The 15275-nt window shown below is 43.6% G+C and overlaps 1 protein-coding gene across 4 annotated transcripts in view; it reads right to left on the reverse strand.

Annotated features, from left to right (window-relative positions):
- Positions 1–14050, reverse strand: part of LOC137432479 (hemicentin-1) — an 82593-nt gene extending 68543 nt beyond the window's left edge. Inside the window, exons 1-2 of one of the 4 annotated variants that reach the window (XM_078783265.1) lie at positions 1531–1666; positions 1275–1366 (exon numbers count right to left, since the gene is read on the reverse strand). Coding sequence is in view for 3 of the 4 variants with exons in the window: in XM_078783262.1 (XP_078639388.1) it covers positions 13036–13311 (276 nt within the window). In the remaining variant the exon portion in view is untranslated. Of the gene's footprint in view, positions 1–572; positions 759–1274; positions 1367–1530; positions 1667–13035; positions 13561–13917 lie in introns of those variants that run through there. The other 3 variants (XM_078783263.1, XM_078783262.1, XM_068124453.2) reach the window with 3 other exon arrangements.
- Between the last annotated feature and the right edge of the window lie 1225 nt (positions 14051–15275).

The following is a 15275-nucleotide window of genomic DNA, read 5'->3' on the forward strand; positions in this document are numbered from 1 at the left end:
TACCAAGAGCAGTCTCATCAAGAGTAAACAAACGTGGACCAAAACAGTTCTCTGGGGAACACCGAGTGATAGATGAAGTGGGTCTGATGATTAGCCAGCGACGTTTTCAACAAATGTTTGATCTGAATGTTAATATTTAAACCATCCAAGAGCAGGTTCAGGGATACCAAAACAGGATTGAAGGTGGTCAAGTAGTATCGTTGCACCTGCATGAGGAGGCACGTAGATGGAGCCTGCTCTTACCACCCCTTACGCGTGGGGCCTGGTCCCAGAAGAGCCGAACTATATGATTGGCAGAATTGAGCAGAGAGGGCAAACTCCATTTCCAAGCGAACCCAATTTTGCTGCAAATGTTAATACCCTGGTGACGGGTAGGGAGAACACCCTCAAGCTAGAATTGAACGATTTAATATATAAAAACAATTTCATCATGACGCAAATCCTCAGTGGGCCTCAGTGGAACGACAACTACAGAACACATACTTAATAATCACAAAACAGCCGTGAGCCTGTACACGCAAAGGATGGGTAACGATGGGAAGATAAAGAAGAAAGGAAAGGTGTAAGCCCACCTTTTGGTGTGTGTAGCTGGGAGAGCGGGACATGAACCCAGTGGTGCATGATGTATCACCAACGACCGAGCACTCACTGTATGAAAAGTCAGGAGTCGCTCAAACAATGTGGAGCCCTCTGGCTGTCTGACATACCCTCTAGGCCCGCAACTTGTACTGTCCAACGATTGTCTGCATTCCTCAAATGATCACCAGAGTCTATTAATGTCCCACTTCCCAATGTGCACACCACTTGTGTTTTGGAGCTCTGCCCTTGGCTTCATATCTCCAGGCATCGGGTGCATCCCAAAGTTGGCATGGACTTGCTTCAATCAAATACATCGGGAGGTGATAATCATAAGGAAGGAGATTATGGTACCGTAGAGGGAATACCAAGCCCACGGGATTTCCCTGTGGCTTCTAACCAAATAATGTCTGACTTCACACTTGTATCCACAAAGTACATACGCATACGTGAAGTCAGAGGATTCATATTGGGGGTCGGAGGAGTCTTCCCATGGACATAATCGTATGTATTATGGTCAAATATGTCAAAAGCATTTTTGATTTTCAGCTCATACTTTGTCCACGTTGTACAGAATATTGTTTGTGACCTTCATAAGGGCAGTCTCAGTGTGGTGCAACTTTTTGAAACCACACTGAAAACGATATCAAAATATCAATGACAACGATGTGCAGAAATGTATTTTAATCTATACATACTGTATGTAAACGCGAGTTGTCTGTGTTCGCGTTTTATTCAGAGATGGCTGAACGGATCTTCATCAAACTTTCAGAGGTTCATCAGTGAGTGCCTGGGAGTGTTTTAGGTAAAAAAAAAATTGAACAAAAAAAGTTCGGGTTTTTTGGAGTTAAAAAAAAAAAAAAAAAAAAATCGCTCGATTATGCCGAAGCCTTTTAAAATTCATGACAGTTACATACAAGTACACATTTGCATAAATAAATACAAAACAATCACCAGACATTTGAATACAAATAAATCAAACAATTCCGGAAGTGTACGAAGTTGGTGGTACGGCTTCTTCTTCTTCCTGATCGGCATCACACTTAACTCAGAAACGTGATGAACGCCACATTCACCCACAAGCATATATATGAACCCCCTTCCTCTCCTGCCTCCCTGCCCTTCCCCTTCCCCTTCCCCTTCCCCTTCCTCCCCTGCCGGGTACTTCTGCTAGTTAATGATAAAGCCACCTGCCAAAGCCTGCTTGGGGTGACGCTATTGTTGTTAGGAAGGAAAGGGCAGTTTGGTTATGCAATATGTATTAGAAACAGGAGCACAGAGTGGAGCAAACGCGGTTAGAAAGGCATGCGAATGGTTGGATATGAACAACTCCACCTAATGCCACATTTGTGCAAAATTGGTGGGAGTCTTCAAATCACGTTACACCATATCAGAGATGACATTTGGAACAATCGTCTCGTGAAATGCGATGCAAAGTGGGCAGAAGAGGCCGTTTGGGTCCAAACTACCACATATAAGCATTTGTAAAAGAATCAATTAAGTTATCAAAGCTCTAAATGGTCCAGGCTGGTGCACTGCAGGCAGGGAGGGTGCAGCATCAGTGAGTATGCGGTCTTTCGGAGGACTATCTGGAAACCTCCAGTCGTCTCAGTTTGCATTCCTTCGCAGATGCTAAAGATCTTGCGCTAAAGGGTAGGCCATTTTGTACTGATGCTCAAGTCAAATTCTAAATTCCCGCCCAGGTACAGGACTACTTGGGCAGGACTCTGTGTGGGAGTAGTGACCTACCCATAGGTCTCAGATATGGAAACGTTTGCAATCGGTTGTGGGTGCGATAATGGCCTCCGAGAATAATGTCTGTATTCGTCACTTCAATGTTTAGCAAATGAACTTCTCATATCTAACAATTAAAGTGGTGCAAGGCCCAATGACTATTTTGCAAAATAACTCAATACCTTCATTGCCTTCACCCCTGTCTATCTGTCCGTTTGTGAACAAAATATCTCGAAAAGTTGTGGACGGTTTCGGACGAAATTTGGCAGAGATGTAGCGTATGTGACAAGGACGAAATGATTAGATTTTGGTGAAGATCCGGATTCGGATCCGGCTACTAGAAGTTTTTAAGTGATTCTTCAGCATTGGAAGATAGGGCCAAAAACGATACATAGCAGGATGTATCAAAAAGTTATGGACGGATTTGGACGAAACTTGGTGGACCGGTTGTGTGTCAGACAATGAAGAATCGTTTCGATTTTGGTGAAGATCTGAATATGGATTCGGATATGAGAATTATTTAATTTCTTTAAGTGATTCTTCACCATCGGGAGATAGGGCCAAAAACCATATGTAGCAGGATATCTCAAAAAGTTATGGATGGATTTGGACAAAACTTGTTGGACAGGTTGGGTGTGTGACAAGGAAGAATCGATTCAATTTTGGTGAAGATCCGGATCCGGATCCAGCTAGTAGAATGTTTTAAGTGATTACGCACCATTGAATGATATGGCCAACCAGGTGGAGGTTTGCTCTCTACTGAGTGCCGTTCTAGTTTTTTACATGACTTGTGGCCCAACGTGCACATGTGGTGGTATGAGTGGCGCATAAAGGACAAGGGAAGTCACAACAGGTGCGAGTGGGGCGCGGGGTAAATGACGCCGAATTAAAGCAACAGGTGAAGCAGCCAGACTGATTTAACTATTTTGCGCAACTCATTAGTTTCTACTCGGCTCGACGCCAACAGCAAAATAAGATGTGAAAACCAATCCTTCAGAAATATTCCATTTTGAACTCGCCTCTTCCAAAAGCCAAGGGTTCCAAAAGCCTCCCGCCTCTGAAACAAACTCCCTTCACTCCCTTCAATCCCACTCCTCCCTCCAGGTCTTTAAAACGGCTGTTCACCACCATCTCTTATCTTCCCCCATCCAAAACCTTGATCTTTTCTACCCCCGTTAATTCACCCCAGATCCACTTTTTTGAAATACCGACTTCTTTCCTGGAAGTCCTTGCAGTGTCCTTGTGTTTTATACATCGCTCCACACCCCCCCTCCCCCCTTCGCGTGCCTCCTCCCCCCAAGCCTTCTCCCTCCCACAGATCTCCCTGCTCTCAAATGTTCTACTTGTGTGCTTCCCTCTTTCTTCCCATCTTGTCTCCCGCTCCCTTTATCATGTTTTATGTGTGAGTTTGTTTTTTTGTGATTAATGTTACCTCTTACACGAGCCTCGATCTTGTATACAAAAAAAAAAAAAAGCCACATCATAAAGGGTGTTCCATGAAGACCCGGACCACTTTGATTGTTAAAATATTTAGAACCACAAATGATACAACGATACCCTTTGGTTTATATGATGCAGAAACTCATAAAGTTTGTGCACACCATCAAACAAACTTTGTCGCACGCAGGACATCAAGGCGGAACACGAGTTCTTGCCATGTTCGGCTCAGCATGTTTGCGTCCACTGGTGCGCATGCAGTTGTGATCCAAGAACGAAGATCCTGGAAGTTTGCCACCTTGGTGTTGTAGACAACATCTTTGACAAACCCCCAAAGAAAAAAATCAAGGGGGGTTATGTCTGGTGATCGTGGGGGTCAGGCGGTTGGTCCGTCTCGACCAATCCAGCAACCTTGAAATTTTTCATTCAGGACGGCTCGAACGACTAAGGCCCAATGAAGGGGAGCGCCGTGCTGTTGAAAAGTGATATCTGGTTTGCAAGTCTTCAATATGTGGGAAGGTGAATCTTTCCAACATGTTCATGTAAATTGTTAAGGTCACTGTATCCTCCACAAAGAAAAACGGACCTATCAAGCAGTCATGAAGACGGCCACACCATACCATACATTGACCTGTGGAATGTCACGTATGTGTTCAATGTCCACGTGGGGGTTTTCAGAGCTCCAGATCCTCATATTGTGCTGGTTGACCTTCACCAAAAAATGAAAGCAAGCTTTATCTGTGATCATGACCTTTTTCAGGTAATCTTCGTCATCCTCTATGCAACTGATCATCTTTTCTATGTCATCCTCTACGCAACTGATAATTTCCAAGGTAAACGTCTTGCGTTTGGGTCCGTCATTTGGTTTGAGTAACTGCCGAATCTACACCTTATCGGTTATAAAGCTCTGCACCCTAATCTGCACCTTTAAGTGTTTCATGCAAAATCCTGTGTACAGTGGTGGTTTGTAGTCCCAATTCTCTGGATGTGCGTCGGATTGATTTTCTGGGACTTTGTTGAAATGATTCACACACTCGTTCAATGTCTGCTGTACTTGTGCTTGGTCGACCGATACTTTCCTGTTTCTGACGACTTCCAGTCTCCTTAAACCTCCTGAACCACTCTCTGATACTAGTCCACGATGGCGGATTACTTCCATACCTTGTACGGAAATTACGCTGAACTTGCGTGTCGGATCTCATCTCGTTGAACCATTCGACACACTGAACTTTCTCCTGTGGAGTCACCATTTTCTTTCCTGTGGAGTAGCAAAGATCATGGTTTTGGATGGGGGAGGATCTAAGATGATAGTGAACAGCTGTCTTGAAGACCTGTAGGGAAGAATTCGATTTAAGAGAATGTGGTAGAAGTTTGAGGATGGGGGGGGGGGGGTGTTGCTGGTGGACCGGGTGCACCCCACAGAAACCTGGTGGGGTTGAACAAAGTACAAAGGGCAGAGGGTGCAAGACCAGAAAGGTGGCGATAGAAGACAGAGACCACCGACCTGTATGTGATGTGAAAGTGATAGACTCAGATTCATCGCGGGAGATTCCATTGATCTTGAAGGCCTTGGTTTCCACAATGTCATGCTAAGCAAGGTGTGAGGCAGGTGCACCAGCGCAAAGGGGGAGAACAGTACTCCATCAAGCTGCTGCTTTAAAGGAAAAAGCAATATACAGTATTTCAAAAGAGTTGCAGTAACGGAGTAGAATAGGTAAAATAAAGTTAATTTCACCAAATGAAATCAATTTCACCTTTCACCTCTTGGGTGAGAGAGGGTGATTGGGTGTAGTTAATTTGATTAAAACTCTTCATTTATGCAACCATTCATCACTGGGGGGGCAGCTTAGAACACCACATGCTCGCATTTGAGCTGTCCATTCTGGTTTACATTAGTGGTCGATGACCGATTACAAACTATCATACTTTGTGATGTGCAGACAGTGTGTTCGTTGCCTCAGAGTACACCATCCCTTAACGCTCAAGAGATTTTAAATCCACTTCCCAATCAGCTACTATCCTTCTGAGGACTTTAAAAGATACAACGGACAAAGTCACCGGACGCATTATGTTTTCAAGTTGTCCGGCCGGCTGTCCGTGATAGGTTTTTGTTACCACGATAACTTAATAATGGCTGAAGGGAACCAAGTCAAACTTGGTACAAATATGTATAATGACGCAAAGATTTACCGATTAGATTATGGGGTCAAGATATCAAAGGTCAGAAGTCCATTAGGTAATACTTCTGTTAATGGACAAACTTGTGAACCCGTGATGGGATTTTGGCCAAACTTGATATAAGTATATATTATGATGAAAAGATGAACTGATTAGATTTCTGCATCAAAAGTCAAAGCTTAGAGGGCATGTCAAGTAGAAATGTGATAATTGAGAACAGCTGAAGGGGTTTGAATAAAACTTGGTACAAGTATGTATAATCTATATAATAATAGCGTAAGGACTCGACTTTGTTATCCCTTTTACACCGCACCCAGTGACCCGATGCCCACGGCACTAATGGATTTACGATCTACGAACCACGCTCTTTGTTTATCACGTACAGCCATACTCGAAAAATCTGAATTAGCCGACGTTGGGGCCCAAAAGCATCCGATTAACTGCCGATACGACGCCATCTTACGACGCCATCGTATTGGCGTCTGCTGGGCGAAGGCGAAGCGAGCCGTCCGCTGATTGGACAGTCGAGTGGTGTGAACATGGGTGGTGTGAACCAAATGGTCTTTTTATTCCCTTGAACATTTTAAATTAGGATATATAAGGAAACGTCTTTATCGTCATTTTAATAAAGTTAAATGGAGTGACGTTGCGATACTCGGGGTGCGTTGCATAAATCCTCGTAACTCAGAGAGGTGTAGCAGGTGGCGAGACATAAGGAAGCTTAAAGATAACAAGCTGAAACAGACGAACGATATGTCAATCCCTTTCTACACCGAACGGCAATAAAAGTATGAGAGCGGGAAGGCATGGCCTGAGCACTCCGAGCATAGAGAAGGACTGATTGGACTTAACTTAAAGAGAAAAAATTGGAGCTTAACGGAAGAAGAAGATCCCATGAGCGCTCACCTATGCCATCTTTAATAGTACACTCTATCCATACACCACATCCTCCCTTCCGTGGATGTTCCACGGGTTTCACGTCTTTATCGTCATTTTAATAAAGTTAAATGGAGTGAGGTTGCAATACTCTGGGTGCGTTGCATAAATCCTCGTAACTCAGAGAGGTGTAGCAGGTGGCGAGACGTAAGGAAGCTTAAAGATAACGAGCTGAAAACAGACGAACGATATGTCAATCTCTTTCTACACCGAACGGAAATAAAAGTATGAGAGCGGGAAGGCATGGCCTGAGCACTTCGAGCAGAGAGGACTGATTGGACTTAACTTAAAGAGAAAAAATTGGAGCTTAACGGAAGAAGAAGATCCCATGAGCGCTCCCCTATGCCATCCATAATGGCACACTCTATCCATACACTACATCCTCCCTTCCGTGGATGTTCCACGGGTTTCGGCTAGTCTATATAATAATAGCGTAAGGACTCGACTTTGTTATCCCTTTTACGCCGCACCCAGTGACCCGATGCCCAAGGCACTAATGGATTTACGATCTACGAACCGCGCTCTTTGTTTATCACGTACAGCCATACTCGAAAAATCTGAATTAGCCGACGTTGGGGCCCAAAAGCATCCGATTAACTGCCAATATGACGCCATCTTACGACGCCATCGTATTGGCGTCTGCTGGGCGAAGGCGAAGTGAGCCGTCCGCTGATTGGACAGTCGAGTGGTGTGAACATGGGTGGTGTGAACCAAATGGTCTTTTTATTCCCTTGAACATTTTAAATTAGGATATATAAGGAAACGTCTTTATCGTCATTTTAATAAAGTTAAATGGAGTGACGTTGCGATACTCGGGGTGCGTTGCATAAATCCTCGTAACTCGGAGAGGTGTAGCAGGTGGCGAGACGTAAGGAAGCTTAAAGATAACAAGCTGAAACAGACGAACGATATGTCAATCCCTTTCTACACCGAACAGCAATAAAAGTATGAGAGCGGGAAGGCATGGCCTGAGCACTTCGAGCATAGAGAAGGACTGATTGGACTTAACTTAAAGAGAAAAAATTGGAGCTTAACGGAAGAAGAAGATCCCATGAGCGCTCCCCTATGCCATCCATAATAGTACACTCTATCCATACACCACATCCTCCCTTCCGTGGATGTTCCACAGGTTTCACGTCTTTATCGTCATTTTAATAAAGTTAAATGGAGTGACGTTGCGATACTCTGGGTGTGTTGCATAAATCCTCGTAACTCAGAGAGGTGTAGCAGGTGGCGAGACGTAAGGAAGCTTAAAGATAATGAGCTGAAAACAGACGAACGATATGTCAATCTCTTTCTACACCGAACGGAAATAAAAGTATGAGAGCGGGAAGGCATGGCCTGAGCACTTCGAGCAGAGAGGACTGATTGGACTTAACTTAAAGAGAAAAAATTGGAGCTTAACGGAAGAAGAAGATCCCATGAGCGCTCCCCTATGCCATCCATAATGGTACACTCTATCCATACACCACATCCTCCCTTCCGTGGATGTTCCACGGGTTTCGGCTAGTCTATATAATAATAGCGTAAGGACTCGACTTTGTTATCCCTTTTACGCCGCACCCAGTGACCCGATGCCCACGGCACTAATGGATTTATGATCTACGAACCGCGCTCTTTGTTTATCACGGACAGCCATACTCGAAAAATCTGAATTAGCCGACGTTGGGGCCCAAAAGCATCCGATTAACTGCCGATATGACGCCATCTTACGACGCCATCGTATTGGCGTCTGCTGGGCGAAGGCGAAGCAAGCCGTCCACTGATTGGACAGGCGAAGGCGAAAGCAAGCCGTCCACTGAGTGGACAATCCAGAGCATGCATTTGTGCCGGTGTCGGCGATCGTTGTTCATATAGGCACTCTTCATTCTCATCTTTCTTCCTAACTCTTACTCGGACAAGCAAATCCCCTATGCCATCCATAATGGTACACTCTATCCATACACCACATCCTCCCTTCCGTGGATGTTCCACGCGCCATCGTATTGGCGTCGGCTGGGTGAAGGTGAAGCAAGCCGTCTGCTGATTGGACAGGCGAAGGCAAAAGCAAGCCGTCCACTGAGTGGACAATCCAGAGCATGCATTTGTGCCGGTGTCGTCGATCGCGGTGTACTACACCACATCCTCCCTTCCGTGGATGTTGCACGGGTTTCGGCTAAAAAAAAAAAAAACCACCTTTAGAGGCCATTTTTCCCCGCAAAGCGGGGGTTGGCCTTTTTCGGGAACCGTGGTTGTTGTTGTTTTTCGGTCCCCTTTTTGAAGCAATGTTTTACGGCCGGATGCCCTTCCTGACGCCAACCCTTTTTGCCGCCTTTAACGACAAACAGGGAATTACCAGTGAGCTGGTACTCAATTAGCCGACCTCGGAAGGATGACAGGCTGAGTCAACCCCCCTGGCGTTAATTCAGCAATCGACCGGGATTCGAACCCAGGATCCTTGGATCCTAAGCCGGCACCCTAGCCGCTAGCCCAACACCAGGGATGTTGCACGGGTTTCGGCTAGTGATGTAATAATGTGGACGGAGTCATATCGGTTGACATTGTGACATCAAAGTTTGAAACTGTTCTAGTTTGAAAAGTCTTGGTCCATGTACCCTGACAAAATAACAAATAATTGCCTTCTGGTCAGCAGAATTCATCATCTGGCACAGTGCAGCCCACAATAATAAAAAAGAGAGGCCAATCTGCCTGTGCCCTCAGTGTATTACACGTAACTGCCAAGAAGCTGGTGCTGTGGGCTGGCAACCACCAGATGAACGAAATTTCCATCACGCCCAAGCTGTAGTAATCAGGAAGCCAAACAAACACAAAAGTCACATACAGTGAAATCAAATACCTCCCAAATCCATTGTTCTGTCGCGCTGTCCTTGTTTCTCAAGGTGGGGAAGTCAAAGGACGTGTGTATTCAGAATTAATCGAGTGAGAGAAATTCGTTTGGTCTTACACAGACTTTAGTACCACCCCTTCCAGAGAAAGGGTCACTTATCACCATTTCAAGAGCAATCGACAACAACATTGGGGAAACGTATTCTCAAACAATTGGATAAAGGCACATCGTCATAGATACAATCATTTTCTCACCTCCCTTTCAAACATAATTGCATTGCTCAATATACTGTATATATATATATATATATATATATATACACAGTCACGTGAAAAAGTAAGTACACCCCATGTAAAGTTTTGACTTTTTCAACGTATTTCAACATACAGCTATTTGATCTTCATTTCAACAATATTGATAGATAAAGGTGATATAATATAACAAATATCATGAAACATTTACATTTTGTAGTCCATTGTATAATTTAAATAAACATAAATGCAAATTTCGCATGTGGAAAAAGTAAGTACACCTTGGCTCTAATAGGTGGTATTGCCCCCTTTATCAGAAACAACCTGAAGTAGGCGTTTCTTATAACTGTCTACCACTCTCTGACATCGACTGGGAGAAATTTTTGCCCACTCCTCCATTCAGAATTCTTTCAGCTGTGCGATGTTTGAGGGGTTTCTTGCATGCACAGCTCGTTTCAAATCCCCCCACAACATCTCGATGAGATTTAGATCCGGGCTTTGACCTGGCCTTTCCAGAACCCTCCATTTCTTTCTTTTCAGCCATTCCTTGGTGGATTTACTGGTATGTCTAGGGTCATTGTCATGTTGCAAGGTCCACCTTCGGTTGAGCTTCAACTTTCCGACAGATGGCCTCACATTATCCTCAAGCACCCTCTGGTACAATGAAGAATTAATAGTGGATTCTAAGATGTTGAGCTGCCCAGGCCCTGATGCAGCAAGGCTGCCCCAAACCATAATATTTCCACCAACATGCTTTGCAGTTGGTATCACGTTCTTGTGGTCATATGCTGTCTTTGGTTTTCGCCAAACATGTCTTCTGGTACTGTGGCCAAATAGCGCTACCTTTGACTCATCTGTCCAGAGCACATTGTTCCAGAAGTGCTGGTCTTTGCCGAGGTGTTCATTGGCAAACTTTAATCTTGCCCTGATGTTCTTTCTGGACAGCAAATGTTTCCTCCTGGCACACCTCCCATGTAGATCAAATTTGTGCAGCCTCTTTCGAATGGTAGACTCGTGCACTTTGACATCAACAGTGGCAAGAGCTACCTGTAGGTCCCGTGATGACATTCTGGGGTTCTTAGAGACTTCTTTCAGCATCTTGCGGTCTGCTCTCGGGCTGAACTTGCTGGGGCGGCCTGGCCTGAACAAGTTGGCAGTTGTTTGGAATCTTCTCCACTTGTAGATGACCTTCCGGACAGTCGAATGATTGATTTCCAATTGTTTGGAGATCTTTTTAAATCCCTACCCAGACTCGTAGGCATCTATAACCTTCTTTCTGAAGGCTCCAGAGAGCTCTTTTGATCTTGGCATGGTGACGCCGCACACTTCAACAACAAAGAGCAAACCAAACTAAATGTCTGAGGTTTAAATAAGACAGGTTCCTCCAAGATCCTCGCTGACGATGTTCTAATCATTTGCACCTGAGCTGGTGCACCTGATTCTAATTTTAGGTATTTGAAGTAGTGATAAATGTAGGGGTGTACATACTTTTTCCACATGCGAAATTTGCATTTATGTTTATTTAAATTATACAATGGACTACAAAATGTAAATGTTTCATGATATTTGTTATATTATATCACCTTTATCTATCAATATTGTTGAAATGAAGATCAAATAGCTGTATGTTGAAATATGTTGAAAAAGTCAAAACTTTACATGGGGTGTACTTACTTTTTCACGTGACTGTACATCAAAGAAAGTTTTTGTTTGTTTGTTTGTTTGTCTGCACGCGCTAGTCTCCTGAACGGTGAAAGACAGGAGGAAACCTCTGAAACAAAAAATGTCAGGATGGGCCCCGGGAAGGTTATAGGCTAGGTGGCGAGGCTGGTCGAGGCCGCCTCGGCCGGGCTGGGCCCATTTTCCAATAAATCTTCTTCTTCTTTCAAAATTATCTTGAAGTACAACTCATGCACTTAATAGGAATATCTGACTGATTGCAAAACATGCTAGTTCAAAATTCTCTCTCGCGGGGCCCGACAGAAGAAAGAACAAGGAATCGTTGAGCACTAACTGATATTGGGCTTGCGTCAGACTTATGTACAGAAGATTAAATTCATTCAAATAGAACCCGGGCAACGCCGGATGCATTCAGCTAGTAATTTATATTTGTATAACATGTGTGCTGTGTGCTTGACTTTGTGTTTTTGAAATAAACATTGATATTGTATTTTTGTTTCAAATCCTAAAAATATAGGGACTGGTTGCGACCTCTAAATATTGTACAATCTGTCAAATTTTTGGCATGAGTTCTTACATCTTGATATGGAACACGGATAGCCTTGTGGAGAAAGATATTTTCAACTTTAATTTTTTTGGACCACCCTAATATATATATATATATATATATGCACACTACCGGTCAAAAGTTTTAGAACACCTCAATTTTTCCAGTTTTTATTGAAATTTACGCAGTTTAATGTCCAGTGAATAACCTGAAATGGTACAAAGATAAGTAGTAAACTGCTCGAGGTAAAAAAAAAAATTTTAGGAAGCAAAAACGGGAAAATAATGTAAATTGCACAGTTATATTGTAAAAAAATGCCTTCTTCAGGGAACAAGTAATGGGTTAACAACTTACAGCTGTTCTGCAGCAATGTAAGTAAATTAAACTTTGAAAGTTGATGCAAACAATTCCTACAGGTGTCCCAACCTCTGCTGATTACTTGATTACAAACCCCCTGTCTGTATAAAAGCAGTATTGGAACAGACTGTTATTACACTCTCTGAAGCATTATTTGGACAATATTGCACTGCAGGAAGTAGTATATTGGAAACTGGAGGAAACTCTGAAGCATTATTTGGACAATATTGCACTGCAGGAAGTAGTATATTGGAAACTGGAGGAAACTCTGACAGGAAGAGGTCTGGCAGACCCAAAGCCACAACAGAATCAGAAGACAAGTTTCTGAGAGTCAACACCTTGCGTGATAGGCGGCTCACGGGACAACAGCTTCAAGCACAGCTTAACACTGGTCGAAGTAAGCAAGTCTCAGTTTCAACTGTGAAGAGAAGACTTCGAGCTGCAGGTTTGACAGGTCGAGTGACAGTAAGAAAGCCATTGCTAAGATGGCAAAATAAGAAAAAGAGGCTTGCCTGGGCCATGAAGCACCGCCAGTGGACTACTGAAGACTGGAAGAAGGTCTTATGGACCGATGAATCAAAATTTGAAATCTTTGGTTCATCACGCAGGGTTTTTAACGCCATCGAGTAGGTGAAGAGATGGTTCCTCAGTGTGTGACACGAACTGCCAAACATGGAGGAGGAAGCGTGATGGTCTGGGGCTCTTTTGCTGGATCCAGAGTCGGCGACTTGCACAGAGTGACTGGCACCCTGAACCAAAAGGGCTACCACAGCATTTTGCAGCGCCATGCAATAATCTCTGGTATATGCCAAGTTGGTCAGGGGTTATTCCTACAGCAAGATAATGACCCTAAACACACCTCCAGGCTATGTCAAACTACCTTCGAGGAAAAGAACAAGACGGTAGGCTTCAAATCATGGAATGGCCAGCACAGTCTCCAGACTTAAACCCCATCGAGCTGGTTTGGCATGAACTGGACAGAAGGGTGAAAGCAAAGCGACCTACAAGTGCAACACATTTGTGGGAACTTCTGCAACAGTGTTGGGAAGAACTTCCCGAACAATATTTGATTTACATTGCAGAAAGAATGCCACGAGTGTGTTCGGCGGTTATATCTGCAAAAGGTGGCTACTTTGCTGAGTCAAAAATTTAAATTAAATTTTGTTAAACAAAATGATTCAATGATTTCTTTTTTTATCTCCAATTGTTTATTTGTTCTATGCTTAATTTCAGAGTACATTGAGACATTAAACTGTGTAAATTTCAATAAAAACTGGAAAAATTGAGGTGTTCTAAAACTTTTGACCGGTAGTGTGTATATATATATATTTTTGACCGGTAGTATGTATATTTATATATATATATATATATAGTATCAATATAAGGTTACTTGCATTCTGTGCTGAGAAGCGAAACCTTTCAGATGCAAACAAATTCCACTGCAACAGTAACAACGGGTCAAGAGAATAATGGGCAAACAAAACTACAACTCGTTCATCAATGCCAGTTGGACTAAAGTACATGATTTGGGGTTGAGAGAGAGAGAGAGGTGGGGAATTGGCAGCAACTTTCGATCTGTTAAAACCTAACTGTCGTATCAGTTTGCCCTAATACATTTGGATCTCGTATTCGTTGATAGTGGAGGACAACCTGATAAAAAGAACAATAGTTAATGTGTAAGGAAAGGCTCTTATCAGCGGAGCATAAACCGATTGGTTATTTATTGGGAGAATAAAAAAACATTAAGTTATAATCGTTGAATGATTGGCTAAACAAGAGTTTTGTAGTAACATATGACTACAAAACAAGGAGGGCAAAAACGACATTAAAAAGTGTTTAATTTGTTTCATCCTAATGGCTCATCATCTATGGATTATATGGTAACTTGACCGTTTTGCTTTAACAAATGGCGTCAAAACTCCAGGGATATGTCCGTTTATGGAAAACTTTGAGATGAATGCCTAGAATACAGATTCATGTAGACTTGCAAATACGTAAATGTATAGAATCTATAGATAATGTCGTGTCGGAGAGGATGTGTGTTGTGTCGTAAAGTTCAGTAAGAAGAATTCAGGAAGGTCCAACTGTTTTATTCAATCCAACATCAAATACACATTAAGACCCCCTTTACACAGGGCTGCGACCTTTGTGCCACCTTTGAACGACCAAAAAATGGCCAGGACGCTCAATGGTCGCCAAAACCCAGAAAATCCTGTTTCTATGTAACTGCTCCAGCGATCCTTGTGCCTCCCTTGAACCACCAAAAATGCAATTTTTGGGCATTTTCATGGCGATCTACGAGCGACCTGTGCGTCCACTGCGCCACCTGCCTGCTTCCCCTGTGCAACCTACGGCAACCAACGCGATTAGAAGCTACATAGGCGACCCCCGAGCAATGTTTGGGCAACCATTGAGCCTCCTCTGTGCCTCCTCTGTGCCATCATCGGCGACCAACGGCAACTAACGGCGACCACTGGGCGATCATTCAGCCATGCTTCTGCCCTCCTAGGCGACCCTTGAGCATTGTTTGGGCGACCCTGGCGACTGCTGGGCAACCTGGAGTGCCTGGGTATATATATGCCCTGATTCTGGCGCTTTTCCATCAGTTTCATCCGAGCTGCCAAAGTGAGAACATCTCCAGAAGATAAAGATTTTGGGATGAACAACCAACTCCTCTTGCATACTGCCATCTTACAAGGTCACCAAGCACTGCTGGTGAACCAGGTGGCCATTGCTGTCCTTAGAAGAAGGA

This window comes from Myxine glutinosa, chromosome 8 (assembly GCF_964187855.1).
Source record: "Myxine glutinosa chromosome 8, kmMyxGlut1.1, whole genome shotgun sequence".
In the NCBI taxonomy this organism is placed as follows: domain Eukaryota; kingdom Metazoa; phylum Chordata; class Myxini; order Myxiniformes; family Myxinidae; genus Myxine; species Myxine glutinosa.